This window comes from Rhineura floridana, chromosome 15 (assembly GCF_030035675.1).
Source record: "Rhineura floridana isolate rRhiFlo1 chromosome 15, rRhiFlo1.hap2, whole genome shotgun sequence".
NCBI lineage: Eukaryota > Metazoa > Chordata > Lepidosauria > Squamata > Rhineuridae > Rhineura > Rhineura floridana.
The window spans coordinates 33,073,032-33,090,712 of record NC_084494.1 but is presented as its reverse complement, the minus strand read 5'-3'; the positions used below and the strand labels follow the sequence as shown (position 1 = coordinate 33,090,712).

The 17,681-nt window shown below is 46.5% G+C and overlaps 1 protein-coding gene across 5 annotated transcripts in view; it reads left to right on the top strand.

Moving 5' to 3' along the window:
* EXOSC5 (exosome component 5) overlaps window positions 1–17,681 on the top strand; it is a 49,357-nt gene that overhangs the window by 7,421 nt on the left and 24,255 nt on the right. For 3 of the 5 annotated variants that reach the window (XM_061598021.1, XM_061598020.1, XM_061598018.1), the window contains exons 4-5: window positions 3,962–4,102; window positions 7,332–7,421. In XM_061598021.1, coding sequence (XP_061454005.1) covers window positions 3,962–4,102; window positions 7,332–7,421 — 231 coding nt within the window. Of the gene's footprint in view, window positions 1–3,961; window positions 4,103–7,331; window positions 7,422–11,233; window positions 11,286–11,695; window positions 11,858–17,681 lie in introns of all 5 variants that reach the window. The other 2 variants (XR_009759228.1, XM_061598019.1) reach the window with 2 other exon arrangements.

Sequence of the window (17,681 nt, the reverse complement as noted above, 5' to 3'; positions counted from 1 at the left end):
TAGGCCATATGTCTTGGATGCTCTTAACTTAAATGGAGTCTTGGGGAAACGTGGCTTCTCTTGGCTGTGTTAATATGCCTCTGGTAAAGTGGGGCTGTTGAATGTGGACAGAAATTACAATTAAGCAGCCGCTAGAAAGGTGGGTTAAGGAGGGAAGCACTTCTCTGTGGCTTGCTAAATCAGAGGTGTCTGCTTTGGATGTGCCTGCCATTTGATAGGTTTTGTGGTTGCCGCTGGTATTCAGCCGAATAAAATTCAGACAAACCTGGAACCATTAATAAAAGGTTGAGTGAGGGAAAGAAATATTCGTTTCTGCTAGGTGTTTTGCAGAAAGGAGGAATGGGGCTATTTTCTGCCTGATGGCAGCAATTCCTTTTGGAGTTTTGAATTGGAGGGGGGAGAGTTTGGTCTTTGCCCACATGCAAGAGCAGCTTCGTTCCTCCCTCCCTCTCTGCAAATCCCTGCAGCATATGACAGCATTTGCTTTAACACCTGTTTCTTGACTCTCATCAACAGAACAGTTAATCTTTTTATGCAGCTCAAATGCAGGCTGCATTTAAAAATATATCTTGTGACATCTCTGTGATGTCATTTCCCTGTGTGGTTACGTAAGGAACATCTAGAAATCCAGAAAGTTCTTTTGGAAGTATGTTAGGGGGGAGTTGCTGTGATTTTGGGCCTTTGGGTCCCCTCCCCAAGTTTCCAGACTCTATACCCAGTGATGGGAGCTGGGAAGTTGTCCCAGCATTGCCGATAACTAACCCTGATCAGCAACCTATTTGGCTGCTTCCTGCTGTGTCAGATCTTTGAGGGATGTCTAGGATACAGTTGAGGATTATCAGTTGTAGCCTAGATATTGGTGTCCCAGAGCAGCTGGACCATGGGGTTGTCATTGGCATAGTGGAGATTTCCACCAGTTCCAAAGTGGCACAGTTTATCCGTTTTTGTGACAAATGACACCACCGGTGTTTCCTGCTTAACCTCAAATGTGGCACGGGAGATACTAACTCTGAGTGCTGTGGTGGTGTTTTATCAAAACTGAATCTTACAGTGGCTTGGAGAATTAATTCACTTTCATTTTGAGAGGAGCCTTCTCTTTCATTTGGCCTGAACTGAGGTTGTATACCTGATTTCATGGCTGCTGCAGCCTGGCAAGGGAAACACAACCCCCCCCCCTTTTTTTTTGTGCTGCAAAATTAATCAGGTTTTGTTCATTTAGATTCCTGGCTGGCACTGTACGTAACATTCAGGATGGATAATAATTTCCTCATCTAGCTGTCTGAAATCATGTGAGGCGGGGGGAAACTGCAAAACAGAGCTTGTGAGGAATGCTGACTTGCCTAAGGCCAAGCTGTGGCAAAGATGGAAGTTGAACTCAGTGTGGAAATGTCTGTTGCTCAGCCCTTTGGATTGCAGTCACTTTATTGGGCGTCTCTGAGGTCTCCAAACTCCTGGAAACTGTTGAGCCTTTTAACCCCTTCTCATGGAGCTGTCCCACACCTGAAAACTCAATGGGAATACTGTGGGGACCCGACTTCCCAGGAAGGCTGCAGCACATGCAGTGCCCTCCTAGAGCAATGGATAGACTCCCTGCCTCCCTCCCTGCATCCAGCTCACCTCTTACCTGTTCTGTTTACTTAGATCCCTGCTCCTCAGTAGGTAGCCTTTCTTGCAAGCCTGCTAACCCTCCCTCTTTCCCACCCACTGCTGTTGTTCCTGTACCCTTCTGATTCCTGCAAGATGCTAGACTATATGGGCCTCTGGCCTGATCCAGCAGGGCTCTTCTTGTCGTCTTACGCCTTCCCTTGCTGAGTGAGTGGGATGTCAGTCAGCGCCCCAGCTTGTCCTCGGATTCCTTTTGCGTGTTTGTGTGTGCATGCAGCGGTGGCTAATGCATATTGGGACTGGAGGGGCAGAAGGCAGAGAACCCAGACAGTAGGTGGAGCCAGAGCCAACTCATTCTAGTTTCATCCCCATCTTCCTCCTGTGCCTCTATGCTGAGTTCTACAAGGGCAACACTGAGACTGAGGAGGTCTCAGTCTGTAAGCTGACAGGCAGGGGATGGCTGAGATGGGTGGGGTAGTGCCCCATTCACCCAAATGGACCATCCTCCACTGTGTCTGTTTGTGTTGAGGTATATATCTTATCTATCTGTCCATCTCTGTAGTATTGTAACATGGGGCAGCCAGTTTTTAGCCATGCCAGCTACGGGGATCCTCCATGTTCAGAGGCAGTTTACCTCTAAGTGCTAGGTGCTGCGGATAAGCCACAGCGAAAGGCCTCTTGTGCCCTGCTTGTGGGCTTCCCCAATGGGGCATCTTGCTGTTGGAACAGAATGCTAGCCTAGGTAGTCCAGGGGTAGCTTACCTGTGGCCCTCTAGAACTTGTTGGACTTCAGCTCCCATCAGCCCTAGCCAGGCTAGCTGCTCCTGAGGTAGACCTTTAGTGCAGTCCAGCAAAACACTTCTGTAGATTGGCATGTCAGGGAGTAGGCTGGTTTGCCCCGTGGCTTAATGGGAAAACTCTGTGGGTGGATCTTGGGTACTGTGTTGCCTGCGCTTGTGCCATCCTGTTTACTTCCCTCCCACGGTAGGTAGGTTTTCCTCTTCTGCCTCTGATTGTTTCTTCTCCCAAGGCTTTCTATCTCAGTCAGTTGGCTCTGGATAACGAGAGCTGCTGGTCCTCATTTCCATCTGCTGCTGAGCATCCTGCTGATGCTGGCTGGTTTACCTGGAAATGCAGAATGCCAGGAGCAAGAGAAGTTTTGGGCTTTTCCTGTGGCTCAGACATTTTAAAAAAAATCCAGTGGGGCTTCCTTTTCTGGTCTTAAGCAGAGACAGTCTTGCAGAGCAGAGCCTCCACCCCTTTGTGGCCTGGACTAAACACTTTCCTCCAGACCAGAAGTAAAACCAGAAGATTTGGGCATTTTTAATCAAGCTTTTTCTGTCTGTTTGATTCCCAGCATTCTCTGGGGTCTCCCGGCTGCCCTCCTTCCTAGTTTGCTTAGCTGCTGCTGTGTTGCTGATGCTCTTTCCTAGAGGTGATTGAGAAGGCTTGGAGATGAAGAAGGTGGACAGTATTTCACAATGGGCATGTTCACATAAGATGCTGCTGTTAGTGATTGGAAATGGAAATGGGCTGCCTTTAAGTCGATCCCGACTTACGGCGACCCTGTGAAGAGGGTTTTCATGGTAAGCGGTATTCAGAGAGGGTTTACCATTGCCTCCCTCTGAGGCTGAGAGGCAGTGACTGGCCCAAGGTCACCCAGTGAGCTTCATGGCTGTGTGGGGATTCGAACTCTGTGTGGGGCCAGTGAGACCAGGGATAAATGTACCCTTTTCCACAGTGGATAAGCTGAGTGCTGGAGCCAGGCTGTGAGCATGGGGAAAAAGAAACAGGCATTTATGAAACCTAATGGGTCTTACAGACAGGGATTCTTTTCTACTACCCGCAAGCACACACGGAACCCTGAAATGTGCTTCTGAGATCCTGGTGACCCTGAAGCAAAGAAAGGGATAGTGATAGGATTTGTCTTCATTGCTTCCACGATGCTTGATGGGGCTCGGAGAGTTGACATTTTCTGCCTTCTTTCAAGCTGCTTTCCCCCACCTTCAACCTTATCAGGTCCAGGAATGAGAAACATTAATATAATAACGGAGTCCCTTTTGGACTGCTTATCGGTGCTGCTTCTCCATACATCTGCACTGTGGGGTGTAATTGACGGAATGTCCCTTCTGGCTCTCTGATAATCAGAACTAGCTTTTCATGAGGGGTGTGGCCTTCCTCAACTCCTTAGCACAGCCCTCCGGATGTTTGCTGACTGGGCTGATGGGAGCTGTGGTCCAACACACCTGGAGGGCACCCTAGCCAGACATATTGTGCGGAGTGCCATCGCTAATGCAGGGTTATTCTTGCCTCCCACGGGGTTATTTTTTCCTTAATAAAGCGTCTTCTGCCGCAGCTGCTAGCAAGCTGCTTGAATGCCACCTGCATGGGTCTGATGGATGCAGGACTACCCATGAACTCCTTGTTCTGTGGAGTGACTTGTGCCTTGGATGCGGATGGTAACATCACCCTGGACCCCACGGCGAAACAGGAAAAGGTGGGTGTCTTGATGACTCAGTGAGAGGACTGAATGCCTTTGTTCTTTCTAGGGGCAAGGAGTTCCATAGATCAATGGTGCACTGGGGTGTGTGTGAGGAAACATGTCCTTTTTGTGCCCTTAAACTTGAAATGAGGACAAAGTTTGCTGGGCTTACCTACAGTTCAGTCTAGGAAAAAGATAGCCAAACACTCGACATTTGGGCTCCTGTGTTAATTGTGTAGAAGAGAAGATATCACAGGTGTATTTTTCCAAACACCTCTATATTTCTGCATTGCAGCAAGTTTCCCCTCCGACAGATTGGTCTGATGCTTGGGGGTAGGAGGAATTGGCAGCTCAAGGTGCCTGGGCCAAAGCAGACCCTCTGGTCAGTGCTGCCTACTCAGGCAAAGGAGGACTGTAGGCCACTTTCAAGAGTGGGCCAAGGAAGAGGACTTTCTCATCACCCACTAACTAAGTGCCTTTTTAACTGGAGATGACAGAGATTGAACCTGGCACCTCCTTCAGTGGAAGCATGTCCTCCTCAAGAAGTCGGTGCTCCACTGGTCTTATGGGGCCATTTCCCCTGGTGGCTGTTTGTGGTCTCTCTGCAGTCCCTCAGGTGGGTTCTGTGTCTGTGTGCAGCCAACTCCAGGAATGTTCTGGAGGTCTAACTAAGGAGTTAGTGCCCTTCCCTCAAGAGGAAACACCAGAGGGTTTTGAAATTAATAATAATAATGGGCTGCCTTCAAGTCGATCTTGACTTATGGCGACCCTATGAATAGGGTTTTCATTGTAAGTGGTATTCAGAGGTGGTTTACCATTGCCCCTCTGAGGCTGAGAGGCAGTGACTGGCCCAAGGTCAGCCAGTGAGCTTCATGGCTGTGGGGGGATTCGAACCCTGGCCTCCCAGGCCGTAGTCCAACCAAGTTAGCACTCTTCCCTCAAGAGGAGGCACCAGAGGCTTTTGAGATTACCTGTGCATATCATGGCTGTGTTGGCTGGGGATGATGGGCGTTGTAGTCCAAAACATCTGTGGGGCACTAAATAGGGGGCGGCTGGCCAAGGGGTACAGAGCCAGAGCACATTAGTTTCCCTGTACAAAGGGAGAAAGCAAAATACGTGAGAACCAGCTGAAACGTTTTTGGGTTCTGTCTCCCCCATTGGCAGAGAAATGAGGCGGGAGCATGACTCTTGGAGGCTTCTGGGATTCCATCTGAAGACCCTTGGCCATCGCACAGCTCTTTTGGCATTGGCTACAGTCTTGGTGCCCAGGGTCTCTTGCTCTTCCTTCCTGCGTACGCACACACTTGCAGGCACACAGTCGGCATGGTGCCAAGTGCTGCAACAGGGATACAGACCTATATCATTAGCTCCTTTATCTGCTGTGGCAGGTAATTGCTTATTGTGACCTAGCAGGTCAGTAGTGCTCTCACTCTCTCTGTCTCCAGCCGCCTGATCCTTGTTGCCTTTCTTAATGGCTTTGCTTGTTTTTATCGGCTGCCGGATTCAATCCATTGCTAGCTGACTTCTCTACCCAGGTCTCCGCTTAATCAGCTGCAGTTTGGCTCTGTGTCTCTCCACACTGCTAGCTCCCTGCCTCTCTTGCAAGTTTTCTCCAAGAAAGATAATGGGAAATCCCAATTCCCCCAGAGCCCGCCTGGCCAGCAAGTAGATCTGGGCTAAATGGTCTGTTTGGCTTTGTCACTGTCAAAAGCAAATGGTGGAGAAGGGGTAGCCAGCAGACCAAGCACCATTGCATTCTCTTCTGGATGAATCATGCAAGCAGTTTTTTATACTAAAAGACAATTTTACCATTTGTCATTCAAATAATGCCTGGGGGAAATGCAAAAGGTGAAGCCAATTAGGTGCAAGGACAATTTAATGAACAATTCCTGGTGTGTTTTGAATGTCTTTGTCAGGGGAAATTTATTCAACATTGAAACAGATGGGAAGTTGCATCTCCTTCTAGATTCTATTTGCAGGGGAGGTGTATCTCCAACTGACAGTCAGTCCAGTGCTGTCCTGAAAGAGTGTTGTGCCATCCCTAGGCAAGGACTGAAAGTATGTTCTTTAAAAAAAATAATAGTAATCCAGCCCTCTGATGCCCTAATTGTGAGTACAACCAAATGGTTAACTCTGAGCCAAATTGTATATGGTCATTTTCTTAAAATGTTTATACCCCCACTTCTCCACTGTTATTTATTTGTAAATTGATTAGTGCACAAAGTGGGTTACAAATTATAAGCAGTCATGAAAGCAAATCCCAAAAAAGTAAATCACCAATTCAGCAACAGAAACTAAACTGCATTAAATTACTGAATACTTAAATAGCAGCAAGAAGACAGCAAAACTTAAATAGACAACGTATGATTTAATCAGCCAGCAGAAAACTGAACAGAAAGCTCAAGAGTAAAGTAGTCCTACCTGGGTGCCAAATAGTAACAACTAAGTCACCAAGTGGACATCTTTGGGATGAACATTGTGCAGTCACTGTGCTATCACAGAAAATGCCGTATCTTGAAAATGCCTTGAAAATTGAAATTGAGAGGTTGGAAGTGAAATAAAAATGCATATATTTAGTCATCCATCACACCTCTTAAGTCTGGAGAGGTACCTGTGCTGTTGATCTAATCGGATGGGAAAGTTCATATGACTGAAGGCCTAAGAGTGAGAGGAAAGCAAAGGCCAGGTAATACACCTTGAGTTGCAGGTCTTGTTCATCCTTCCACAACTTCTGCAACAGGTCCTCTTTTGGCCGGAGAACCTGTGGGGGTCTGTCCTCCTCACCAGGAATATTCAAAACTTTTCCTGAATTACTAGCGTTCATTGTTAATTTTTCGATACGGCTCTCGGCCTTTTTTATGTATAGAAATACCAGGGGAAATATACAGGCAGGATTCCATGCAATTACCAGCAAAGTCATAGTGCAACAGAGCAGGCTGTCTGTATTTATGTTCCAGATGTTCTGCAATTATTCCTTACCCATGTGGATCCACTAGCCACAGTTTTTCTGACTAGGGCCCTGCGCCCACTTTGCCCCCTTCTAAAACTGGCTATGGGTCACAGAAGGAGTGGGCACCTGGGGCCCACCAGATGTTGGGCTCCCATAATCCCTGGCCACTGGTTATTCTGGCTGGGACCAGTGGTCCAATCATATCTGGAGGGCCACAGATTCTCCACCCCTGGCTTACAGCCTCTTGGTCTTGATTGTGTTGGTGAACCTCAGGGCTTTTCTTTGCTCTTGCAGGAGGCCCAGTCTGTCCTGACATTTGCCATTGACAGCACTGAGAAGAAGGTACTGATGTCGAACACAAAGGGTACATGTTCAGTGGAGCAGGTGAGTGTAATGGCCTGGGCCAGGCCAGGTGTATTAAACCTTTCCACATGCTATGCCAAAGTTTGTCTTATGTATTTATTTGTGATTTCTAGTTGTCAAAATCCAATTTGGGTGATCTTTTAGGAGAATACAGCAGTTGGAAACAGACATGTGGCGCGTCAGATTTAAGCATGAAATGTACAGATTTGCAGTATGTCTGCCAGTATGAATGCCAGTTGCTGGGAATCGTAGGGGAGGGGTGCACTGTTTTACTCAGGTCCTTCCTGTGGATGTCCGACAGGCATCTGGTTGGCCACTATGAGAACAGGATGCCCGACTAGATGAGTCATTGGCTTGATCCAGCAGGGCTCTTCTTGTGCTCTTATGAAAGTAGCAGCTTAGCTGAGTTGCCCTTAAAATTGGATAAGAACAACAAACCTGAAGTAAATAATGGGAACTGTATATCAAAACGACAAGGGTGCCAGCCTGGGGAAGGCCATCTTAAACTCTTGAGACTAGTCTTCCAGGGAAACGAGTTGCTTCCCTGGGCTGCAAACAGCTGGGCTTTTTCTGCAGAACCATTTTGCCCAAGGCTTCAGTGACCACCATGCTGTAAGGGGCTTCTCAATTCCACTTCCGCTCATGCTTAGTTCAGGGTTAATTCCTCATTCTTCTGCCTTCTTTGATTCATCCCTGATTATGTTGCTTTATTTATCCTACGCTCTTGAGACACTTTCAAAAATACTTTTAGCATCTGCTTGCTTTGGATGATACTGATTGATTTATTGCTTTTCTGGTAAGGCATCCAAGGCGATTCATAGTTTAAAATACTATAACAAACAAATAAAGGAAACAGGGTTTTTTTTGAAAAAGGAGAGTTGTCTCAGGCCATTTGTAATCTTTCAGGAGCTGATGGCATGAGCTCCCAGGCCTGGTCTATTCTTCTTCTGCCTTCTCTCAGGCCACACAGGTTGTATTAAACCAACCTCAATGTCTATTGGATTTTGCTGCTGTGCAGGGTATATTGATCCCTGCATTGGGAGATAACCACTAACCTGGAATCGCTCTGCTTTCTTCTTCTTTATGGTTGTTTCAGCACCAGGTGAAGACTTTTTTATTCAACCAGATCTTTTAAAATAAACCCTAGGCCTTCACGGTTTTAAGGTGTTTTAGGTAAACCTTACGCGCGCTCTCACTCGCACTGGCAGGGCAGAAGGATGGCAGTTCATTAGTTTTTCTTTTCCCATTCTGTTTAAAAAAAAAGTTTCCCTCCCACTGGAATCGTATTAGGGAAATAAACTATGGCAGCTCCAGAGGTGTATCAGGGGAATGGGACAGTTTTGGATGCACAACTTCTCTTGGAACGCCACCCAGGATGTCTCAGTCTTTGCCCCATCTGTTGTAGCTCTGATGTCAGAGAGGAACTGGCTGTGGAATTTTCTGCAGCCTCACAGTTGAGACTGCTGATGTTGGCTCTTCCTCTGAAGATAGATGTGTGTCTCTGTGAGGCGTCCTTCCCTGGCTCTCCCTGTCAGGTTCCTACCTGCTCGTGGTTACTGCCTGTCTCTAGGCACCACCAGGGACTCCACCAGTCCGGACCGCTCTCTCTTATGATTTCTCTCCCCGCTCTAGCACAGATCTCAACAGATCCCCCTGCTAGGCAACCACCAGTAACATCCCAATACTAGTATTCCCAGAGACTCTGAATACTGGTATTGTTATTCTCTTCACCGCTGCCACCATTTGTTACAGTTCCCCTTCAGCCTTGGTCATTACCTTACCCTCCCTTCTGGTCTGTGAAACCCCAGCCAAGGATCAGGCCTTTGGTAAACCAAATTAAGTATTTATTAAAGATAACAAAGCTAACAAGATTAACAAGATTTCTTCTTAAGGCACATAAGCATATGGTTTTACTCAATACTAATCCGAACTCCACCTCCCTCCTGGTAAACAACTCTCTAAACCCCACCAAGCAATCCACTCTTTCTCTTCTCCCCCCCAGATTCCACAATTTACCACCTCCCATTCACCCAGATTTACCTGTCATCCTTTCATTTATACTGTCAGCCGTTTTAAACATTCAGCCAATCATCAAGCATTCTATTGCCCATTCACTCCCCCTCCTCTTTCACTACTTACCATGTATACTCTAAACAACCAGCACTTACCATATATACACTAATATATAGGAACATCACAGTCTCCACCTTTGGAGAGGATGATTCAGCAGATCCTATGGCCTCTTGGACACCCTCCCCAGGACCATGCAATTGCAGCCTGGTTTTAAGTTTGTGCAGTGGAACTTCCCCTCCTCTTCTCTGCAGCCCCTTGTGCAGCCTCACAACCTCCAGCAATTTGGGGGACCCTCCAGAGCAGGTTGGGAGGAGATGCATGGGGAGAACTGCACTCGCACCACATTGGATATAACCCTGTGAGTCTTGGCTTCCTCCCCTCCATTTACAATAACATGTACACTTCAGTGAGAGAAGCCAGAATTCAGCTTGTCTTGGTGCAGAATTTGGGATTGCCTTGGCACAGATCTTTCTGGAGTATGTTTATAGATCACAGTTGCTAGCCTTCTGACTTATCTGGCCTGTAAAGGAGTTAAAGATCCATATACCTGTTAAGTTGTCTTCTCCATGTAGCTGCTTTGACTCAAAAGAAACAAGAGCGGGTGTGTGAGTGAGTGAGGGGGTGGGGAATGTGGAGATGAATATAAAAATCAGTGATGCAAGCCAAAACCATCAGACTCAGAAATGCTCCATTCTGCCAAGATTGTTTTTTTTAAAAGGATTGTTCATGGAACCTAACATCACTAGGCCAGGATTTTGTACACTGGGATGAAGGCCACATCCACACCATACATTTTAAGCACTGGTATACTACTGTAACAGTCATGGAGAATCCTGGGAACTGCCGTTTGTTAAGAGTACTGGGAATTCTAGCTCTGAGGTAAGCACCCTTAACAAATGACAGTTCCCAGGATTATCCATTACAGTTAAAATGGTGTAATAGAGCTTTAAATGTATGGTGTGGATGTGACCAAAGTGTGAGACCTTTCTCCTCATGACCCTGGGGAAGCATTTCCCTTTTCACTCATTGGCACTTGGGTGATAGTTTTGCTTTCCCTCACCTTGTAGTGGGGTACACAGCGCACTTCAGATTGAGTTGTTTGGTTACCATGGAAACAGGCTTGGATGAAACATTGCAGCTAGGCTCCACATGGGGTCCTGGGCCCAACTTCCCTCTAGCCAGTTGTCCTGTTGTTTCACAGTTGCTGTCTGTCAGATTTTTTGTTTTGTGGTGGTTTCCCTAATGGGAGAGAAAAAGAGGCTGACTGTGGAGCCAACAGTGGCAAGTGGCATCCCTCAGACATTAATGGTCTTTCCTGCCGGTGGTGGTGAGAAAGTGTGGGGAGGGGGTTAATGGAGCCACAGAGGCTAAAACTAGTTCTCTTATTGTGCTTTATTGTGTCTGAATTCATTTAAGGATCATGCCCCGCATCTTTTCCCCCCCTTTCTTTTGTTTTGGAGTGCTTGCGGGGGTGGTTGTGGCTGCCCCCAGGTTTTGACCTTCAAGACCAAGGGCTGTGCAGACAGATCAAAGTGCTGAAGCCATTTGAGCAGATGGATGGAGGGTTGTCTCAGTTACTGAGGCGTTCCATAGTCTCCATCTGCAGGTCCTGCTCCATTCTCCTTAAATCGCTCTTGACAGCCTGTTTTGGCGGGAGGCTTGGAAAGGCCTCCACCAGTCACGTTTATTGAACGTATCCATCTGAATCGGCCAGAGTGCCTGTCCCACTCCATCCATCACCTCCTGCTTGTTCTCCCAAGGCAGGAAAAGGGAGATTTGTCTGGGGGACGACGACACAGGTATCAGCTTCAGGTAAGCAAGGCATGTAAAGCGGTGTGTGTGTGAATTGATTCTTGTCCCCCCCCCAATACATTTAGGGAAGCCTCTTAGTATTCTGGACAAGGCCCCGGAGTCGTTTCTCATTACTTGTTGCTGCGTCCCTGCCAAATGGCTCGAAACGCCAAGCTCGTCCTGCTCGAAAGGAACAATTATGAACACTAATGTGCTATTGAACGGAGGTGGCAGCCAGGCGCCATTAATTAGACAAGTGTTTCTGTCAAGAGAAGGAGGGGAAGAATTGCTTTTGTTTTGGGGTGAATTCTAATGAGTTTAGTGCTTTTAAAAAAAGAGAGCGGATGGCCGCTAAGTGGGAAAAATAAAAGCAATGCTTCCTTTTCTCTGAGATGAATCGAACGTATTGTGAGACATCTTTTGCCTTGCAGGCTCGTTTCATAGAATAGTAAGACTGCAAGGAAGCAGAAGGTGGTTATAATGCTGCCGTGGAGTTCTTTATACATCAGCCCTTGACAAATTATACTGCGTAAGCCAGGATGATCATGGCATGTCATATGCTGAGGGAGGAGGGACTTAGAAGGTGCAACATGGTAAGAATATCAGCCAAGGAGACTTCTTAAGATGCTTCCGGAAAGGGAGGCAGTGAGCAGGGATGGGGCCCTCAGGCCCAGGGGCCAAATGTGGCCCTCAAAACTCCCCAAGCCACACCCCATCTGCCTGGGCATACCTTTTGCCCATTGTGTTCAATGACCTTCCAACCTGTTGCCTGGCTGGAATGTGTCACTGAACTGTGATAATCCCTTTTGTTGTTCTGGATGGAGAGAGGTGTTTGTAGAAATCTCTTTCGACGGCTGCAATGTAACTTTCTGTACACGGGTAACAAAGGTATCTGTTGCTCCACCCACTTTTACCTCTGTTCTTGCCCACCATTGGGGTGTAGCCCCCAGAAGGTTCCATTGGAAGGAATGCAGACCTCAGATTTAAAAAGGTTCTCTTTCCCTATATTATAGGGCAAGCAACAACAAAAAAGTTCTGCTCCAACATATGTAAAATTCCGCAGCTTGTGTGAATTATGCAAATTAAGAGGAAACATGCACCTTTTCTTATTTTGCATAAATCTGTGGGTTTTCTGCTACTTCATATTGTGCATATTTTAAAATCACTGTGCTAAGGAAGAATTGACTGAGAGTCCCTGATCATTGTAAATCTTATTCAGCCACTGCTCTGGGTAGTGGGATGTTAGTAGGCATCACCCACACATTTTCAAGCATATATTTGCAATCATAATGGTTAAATCTTGACCTTCTATATCAACAGTGTTTTTCAACGTTGATCTCCAGTGTTGTGCACAACAGTGAATGTTGATCTCCAATGCTGTGCACGACCAAGTCACAACATATAAAAATCATAAAATAATTTAAAACTGAAACATACAAGATTAATTGCAAAAACATCAACAACACAGCCAAGCAGGGGGATATTTTTAAAAGCAGTTCATCTACTTGGAAGGCACAGCAAAAAAGAAAAGTCTTAACTTGCGGTGAGAGGGTTAATGAGACAGGAGCCAAAAATGCCTCCTGAAGGAGATCATTCCAGAATTCCAGGGCTGTAGCAGAAAAGGCCCTGCATTTTGTGGCTGCCAACTTAGTCTCCTCCACCTAAGAAGGAATTTTAAAACAGGGTCTTGCAGAGATTGATCTTAAGTGACAGGCAGTTGCTGGCAGGCTGGACCAGGGTTGAGTTTTCCTCCACCCCTCCTTGAAGGGGATCTCCTGTAGATTTGTAGAAGGAAAGGTGGGAAACATTTGCCAAATGTCTGGGGGTGCGAGGAGGAACTATTTGTTCCACGACTACCCGGACACATCTTCCCATTTGTGGGGATTTTTTGGTGACCTTGGAGTCTAATAACATAAGATGAGCCCGGCTGGATCAATCCAAAAGCACATCTAGTCCCCCAACCTGTTTTCAGCATCAGCATTACCACATCTTGATGACTGCCACATTTGGGATTCTTTTTTTAAGTTGGTGCACATTAAGAGAGCCACTTTGGTGTGATGATTAGAGTGTCGGACTATGACCTGGGAGGCCAGGGCTTAAATCCCCACTCAGCCGTGAAGCTTACTGGGTGACCTTGGGCCAGTCACTGCCTCTCAGCTTAACCTACCTCACTGGGTTATTGTGGGGATTAAGTGAGGAGGGGGAGAACCATGTATGCCACCTTGAGCTCCTTGGAGAAGGGGATATACATGTAGTAGTAGTAGTAGTAGTAGTAGTAGTAGTAGTAGTAGTAGTAGTAGTAGTAAGAGTTTCCTCATCTTCGGGTAATTGTAGCCATCCCCCATACCTGTAGGATTGATAGTCATAGCTTTTAGCTCAAGAGGAGTGATTTCCTCACTGATTTGAAACTTTTCACGTCCTTTTTAGCTCCTTAAGCTCTGCTAAAGACTGAAAAAGATGGTGTGTGTGTGTGAGAGAGAGAGATGTGGGGGCTACTTCTGCCCAAAGTCTTGCCTGCTTTCCTTGCATTCCCATTGTTGCTATTTTTATAGTACTGAGATGGACATATTTTAATAACTTGCATTTAGCCTTTGGAATATGCCTGGAAAGAATCTTAAGATATGTGGGGCAGAAGGGGTGCCCAGGCTGCCCTCTTCCCCTGGGCCACCAGCAGCAGACGTGCAAGCCTTCCCTCTTCCTGGGAGACACTCAAATGTCACAGGAGGTGGGGTGTTGTTGTGAACAGCACTCGGAGCCAGTATCCATCAGTAGTTGTCAAGCCCTCTGCTGGGGAAAAGTTTTGCCTCTTGCCAGAGCAACAGGCAGCAAAAGTGCACACAATCAGTAATTATGATTTACCTCCATTCCTGGCATGTGCTCAGAGGCACTAGCCGCATGCTAACGCTGGCTTGGAAACCACACCGTAGAGTACAGAGAGGAGGAAAGGAGCCAGTTCCCATCATTTTCAGTCACAGCTGAAAGCTGCCAGGTCCCCACAGTGGTCTTGTTCTTTCCTCACAGCTCTTGGAGCAGTCAGGTTTTGCTTGGTCAACTTCTGCAGCTGAAATCTACTTCGTAGGTGATTGTCTGGAAAACTGGGTCCTCAGCCCACAAAGGAGAAAGGGAAAGAAGCCATGTGCTTTGACACTATTGGGGGGTGGGGAAAGAAGGCAGCACAGCCTGGAGAGGTGCCCACCATCTAGCTTCAGAAGGTTGTTTTGAAGAGTTCAGAGACAGCTGGGCAAGATTTGTCCATTTCTGAACAGACTTTGCAATCAAAGGCTTGAAATGTTTTTGTTTGGATAATTATTAGTTTATCTGTCTCTATACTAAATATTCGATGGTAATGTGAGATAGAAATGGTTCCCTTTTAATTTCTCAATCCATGATTCTGAATTCTTTGTGATCTCATGCTGTAACTTATTTCCTTTTTTTCTTTTTGTATTAGCTATGTACAGTATATGCTATGTTTTTATAAAGTACCTCCTTGTAGCTCATCTTAGCAGTTCTGTTAGATAGTTTCAGTTGATGGTTTTCATATTTTTGTCAATAGTTTTGTGAGGTTTGCCTGAAAATTTGTGTGTGGGGAGTAGTCAGTGCTAGTCATTCTCAAGTAAATCCATTGGAGTTAATGGTCATGGCTAACTCAGGTGCATTAAGTTTAATGGGTCTACTCTGAGTAGGTCTTTGTTGAATAGAGCCCTCTGTGTGTGTATATCTATATACGTGCATTATTGTGATTAACAAAACAGATATTATTTATGTAGCAAAATGTTTCAGCTTCCACTTTCATCAGCTGCTCTGATAAAATTTCATTTTTATCAGAACAGCTGATGAAGATGGAACATTTTGCCACATAGCTAGATAAAATCTATTTTGTTAATCACAGTAATGTATATATTTCAATAATTAGCTGAATCCCAAAAGGGATCCAGAGTAAGCTTGTGTGCTGTTTGATACTTTTATCACTATCTCTCTATGTATAAAATGAATAATGGGCAGAGCTGTGGCTGGCTAGTGCCCCCAAAATGGTTCAGATTGCAGCTGCTTCTGCTTCCTGTCAGGTGATTTGAGGAGAGCATCTGCTAAGGCTGAAACTTTCTGCCATGCACAGTGAATAAATGTGCTTCTCTCAGATCAGCACAGGGACTGTTATATACTGAGGAGCCACCCGGGTAGACTGATTAATGGACAGTTAGTTTTGGCAGGAATCCAAAATCACCTGGAAGGTACCAGAGCATCATGTCCAAAATTAAGGGCTGAAAAGGTTTGCTTGGCCTGACTCTGGATTTGGGAAGAGGGACTGGGAGACGAGCAGCCTGCTGGGTACGGTTTTGTATCCATTTGAAGGAACCATTTCTAGCACTGCAGTAGGCAGGCCCTGTGAAGCCTTTGGATTGCCCAGGCCTGGTCAATAGAGCTGAAGCCTTATACTGAGACAGACTATTACTCCATCTAGCTCAGTATTGATAGGACTGCCTGCAACAGCTCTCTAGGTTTTCCGAGACGGATCTTTCCCAGCCTATCTAGCAATAGTAGCTGGTGGCTCCATGTCAGTGCAGCAGTGGAATCCACGCTAGGTTTTAGTCTGAATTTTCAAGGAGCTGTCCAAGGTGCTAAAACCTAAAAGCATCTCTGACAGCTCCTTGAAAAGTCGGACTAAAACCAGGAGCAGATTCCAGTGCCTCGATGACATGGAGCCACCAGTCACCACTGCTATCTGGAGATAGAAACTGGGACCTTCTGCATGCAAAACATGTGCTCTTTTACCTGAGCTAGAGCCTCTTGCCTGTTGTGCATAGGCTATGTAGCTCATGCCCTCTTCCTGGGTACAGCTACAGAACAGATCCTAGCTCAACCAAACTTGGGGATCCCAAGTTGAAGACCTTATATTCCAGGTCTGGAGTTGGGTATTGCTTCCTGTAGCCTTGGCGTGACAGGACTGTAACACTGCAGCTGGGAGTACCTAATCAGTGCTGTGTGGCTTCACGCAGATGGAGGTCATCCACGAGCACCTCTAGAATTAGGTTCCAGATGTTCTTTCTCTTTTTTCCTCATTTCTACCAGGCTGAAATTCCTTCTCGTAACCACAAAGAGCACCTGTTAAGTCCAAGGTCCAGATTTCCCTATTTCAAATGGTTGGGACTTTCCTCTCTCATCTTCCAGTAGGTCTTAAAAAGGATGAAAAAGAAATTGCATAGAAAAAGGAATTCACAACTGCTCCAAGAACTGTGACAGTCCCTTTCTTCTGGAGGTTGGCCAAAGTCTGAACCCATTTATCTTCTGGAATGCTCAGGAGTATCTAATGCTTACCCCCACTCCCTGTTTGTATGAAATTAGACTGACGCTGTGAGCACACTGGTTGCCTACAGCAAAGCGTTTCCTTTGCCCACACCTGGAGGGGGAACAGGTTAATCTGCCGATCACTACGAAATCTCTTGGAAATGAATTTTTAAAAAACACACTCAGGCTGCTCCCACCAGGTTTTACAGTAAAAAGAGGCAGGGTTTGATTTGCATGGTGTGCCCCCCGTTTTCAGAAAAGAGAGGTGGAGATGCACTGGAGCCGGCAGAACAGGGAGTGTGCCTCTACCCTGACTGTGAGTGGCACAGGGTGACTAATCCAGGGTAGCTAATCCAGTTTATAAACAATGCGGGTCATACTCATCCCAGGTCTCTGCTTTCGGGTTGGCGTTATGACCCCAACACAGAGCCACACATGAATTTCTTCCACCCGTTAGAGCGGATGCCTTAGTACGCCCAGCCCAGGGATGCTTGTCAGGCCTGGGAGGAAATTAAAAGCAGCTCTTTTGAACTCTCTTGATAACAGCTGTTGAAGGAAGCCTTGACAGTTTTCCATTAGCTTGCCTTTCATTTTAATGACAAACAGCACAATAGCTTAGAGGGAAGGGCTGTTGGGGGGGTGAAGAGGTGAAGGGTTGAACAGATGGGCTGGAGGATTCATTTTATCTCCTTTTGCTATGGTTACATCATCCTTTGCCTTAAGTTTGTGCACCAGGTCTTCATCCCCCTCTCCACTGTACTCCTGGCCCTTTAATAAGCTCTCCGACCCTTCATGTGTGCGCACCTTTCCCCTTTTTAACCTCTTTGCCCTCTGCCCATTTGCTTGCCCCTGTGACATGCCACTCTCTTCTCCCCTGTTCCCACTGGGCCAGGAACAATCATGCCTGCCCCCCTTCCCCTCTGTAATTGAAGGGGGACAAATTCCAAGGACCCTTGTTTTCAGCACAGCTTTCTTTGAACCCTCAAGCTTCAGCTGGCTGGTGGGTCACAGCATGCTCTATGGGGGGGGGAGGTGCCTCTCCAGCTGCACCTCAGCCTCCACTTAGACTAGTTTAGGGAAGAGCCGCCTCCTCTGTGTGCAGTAGCTGCATAGGAAGAGTGGAAGGCTTAAGCT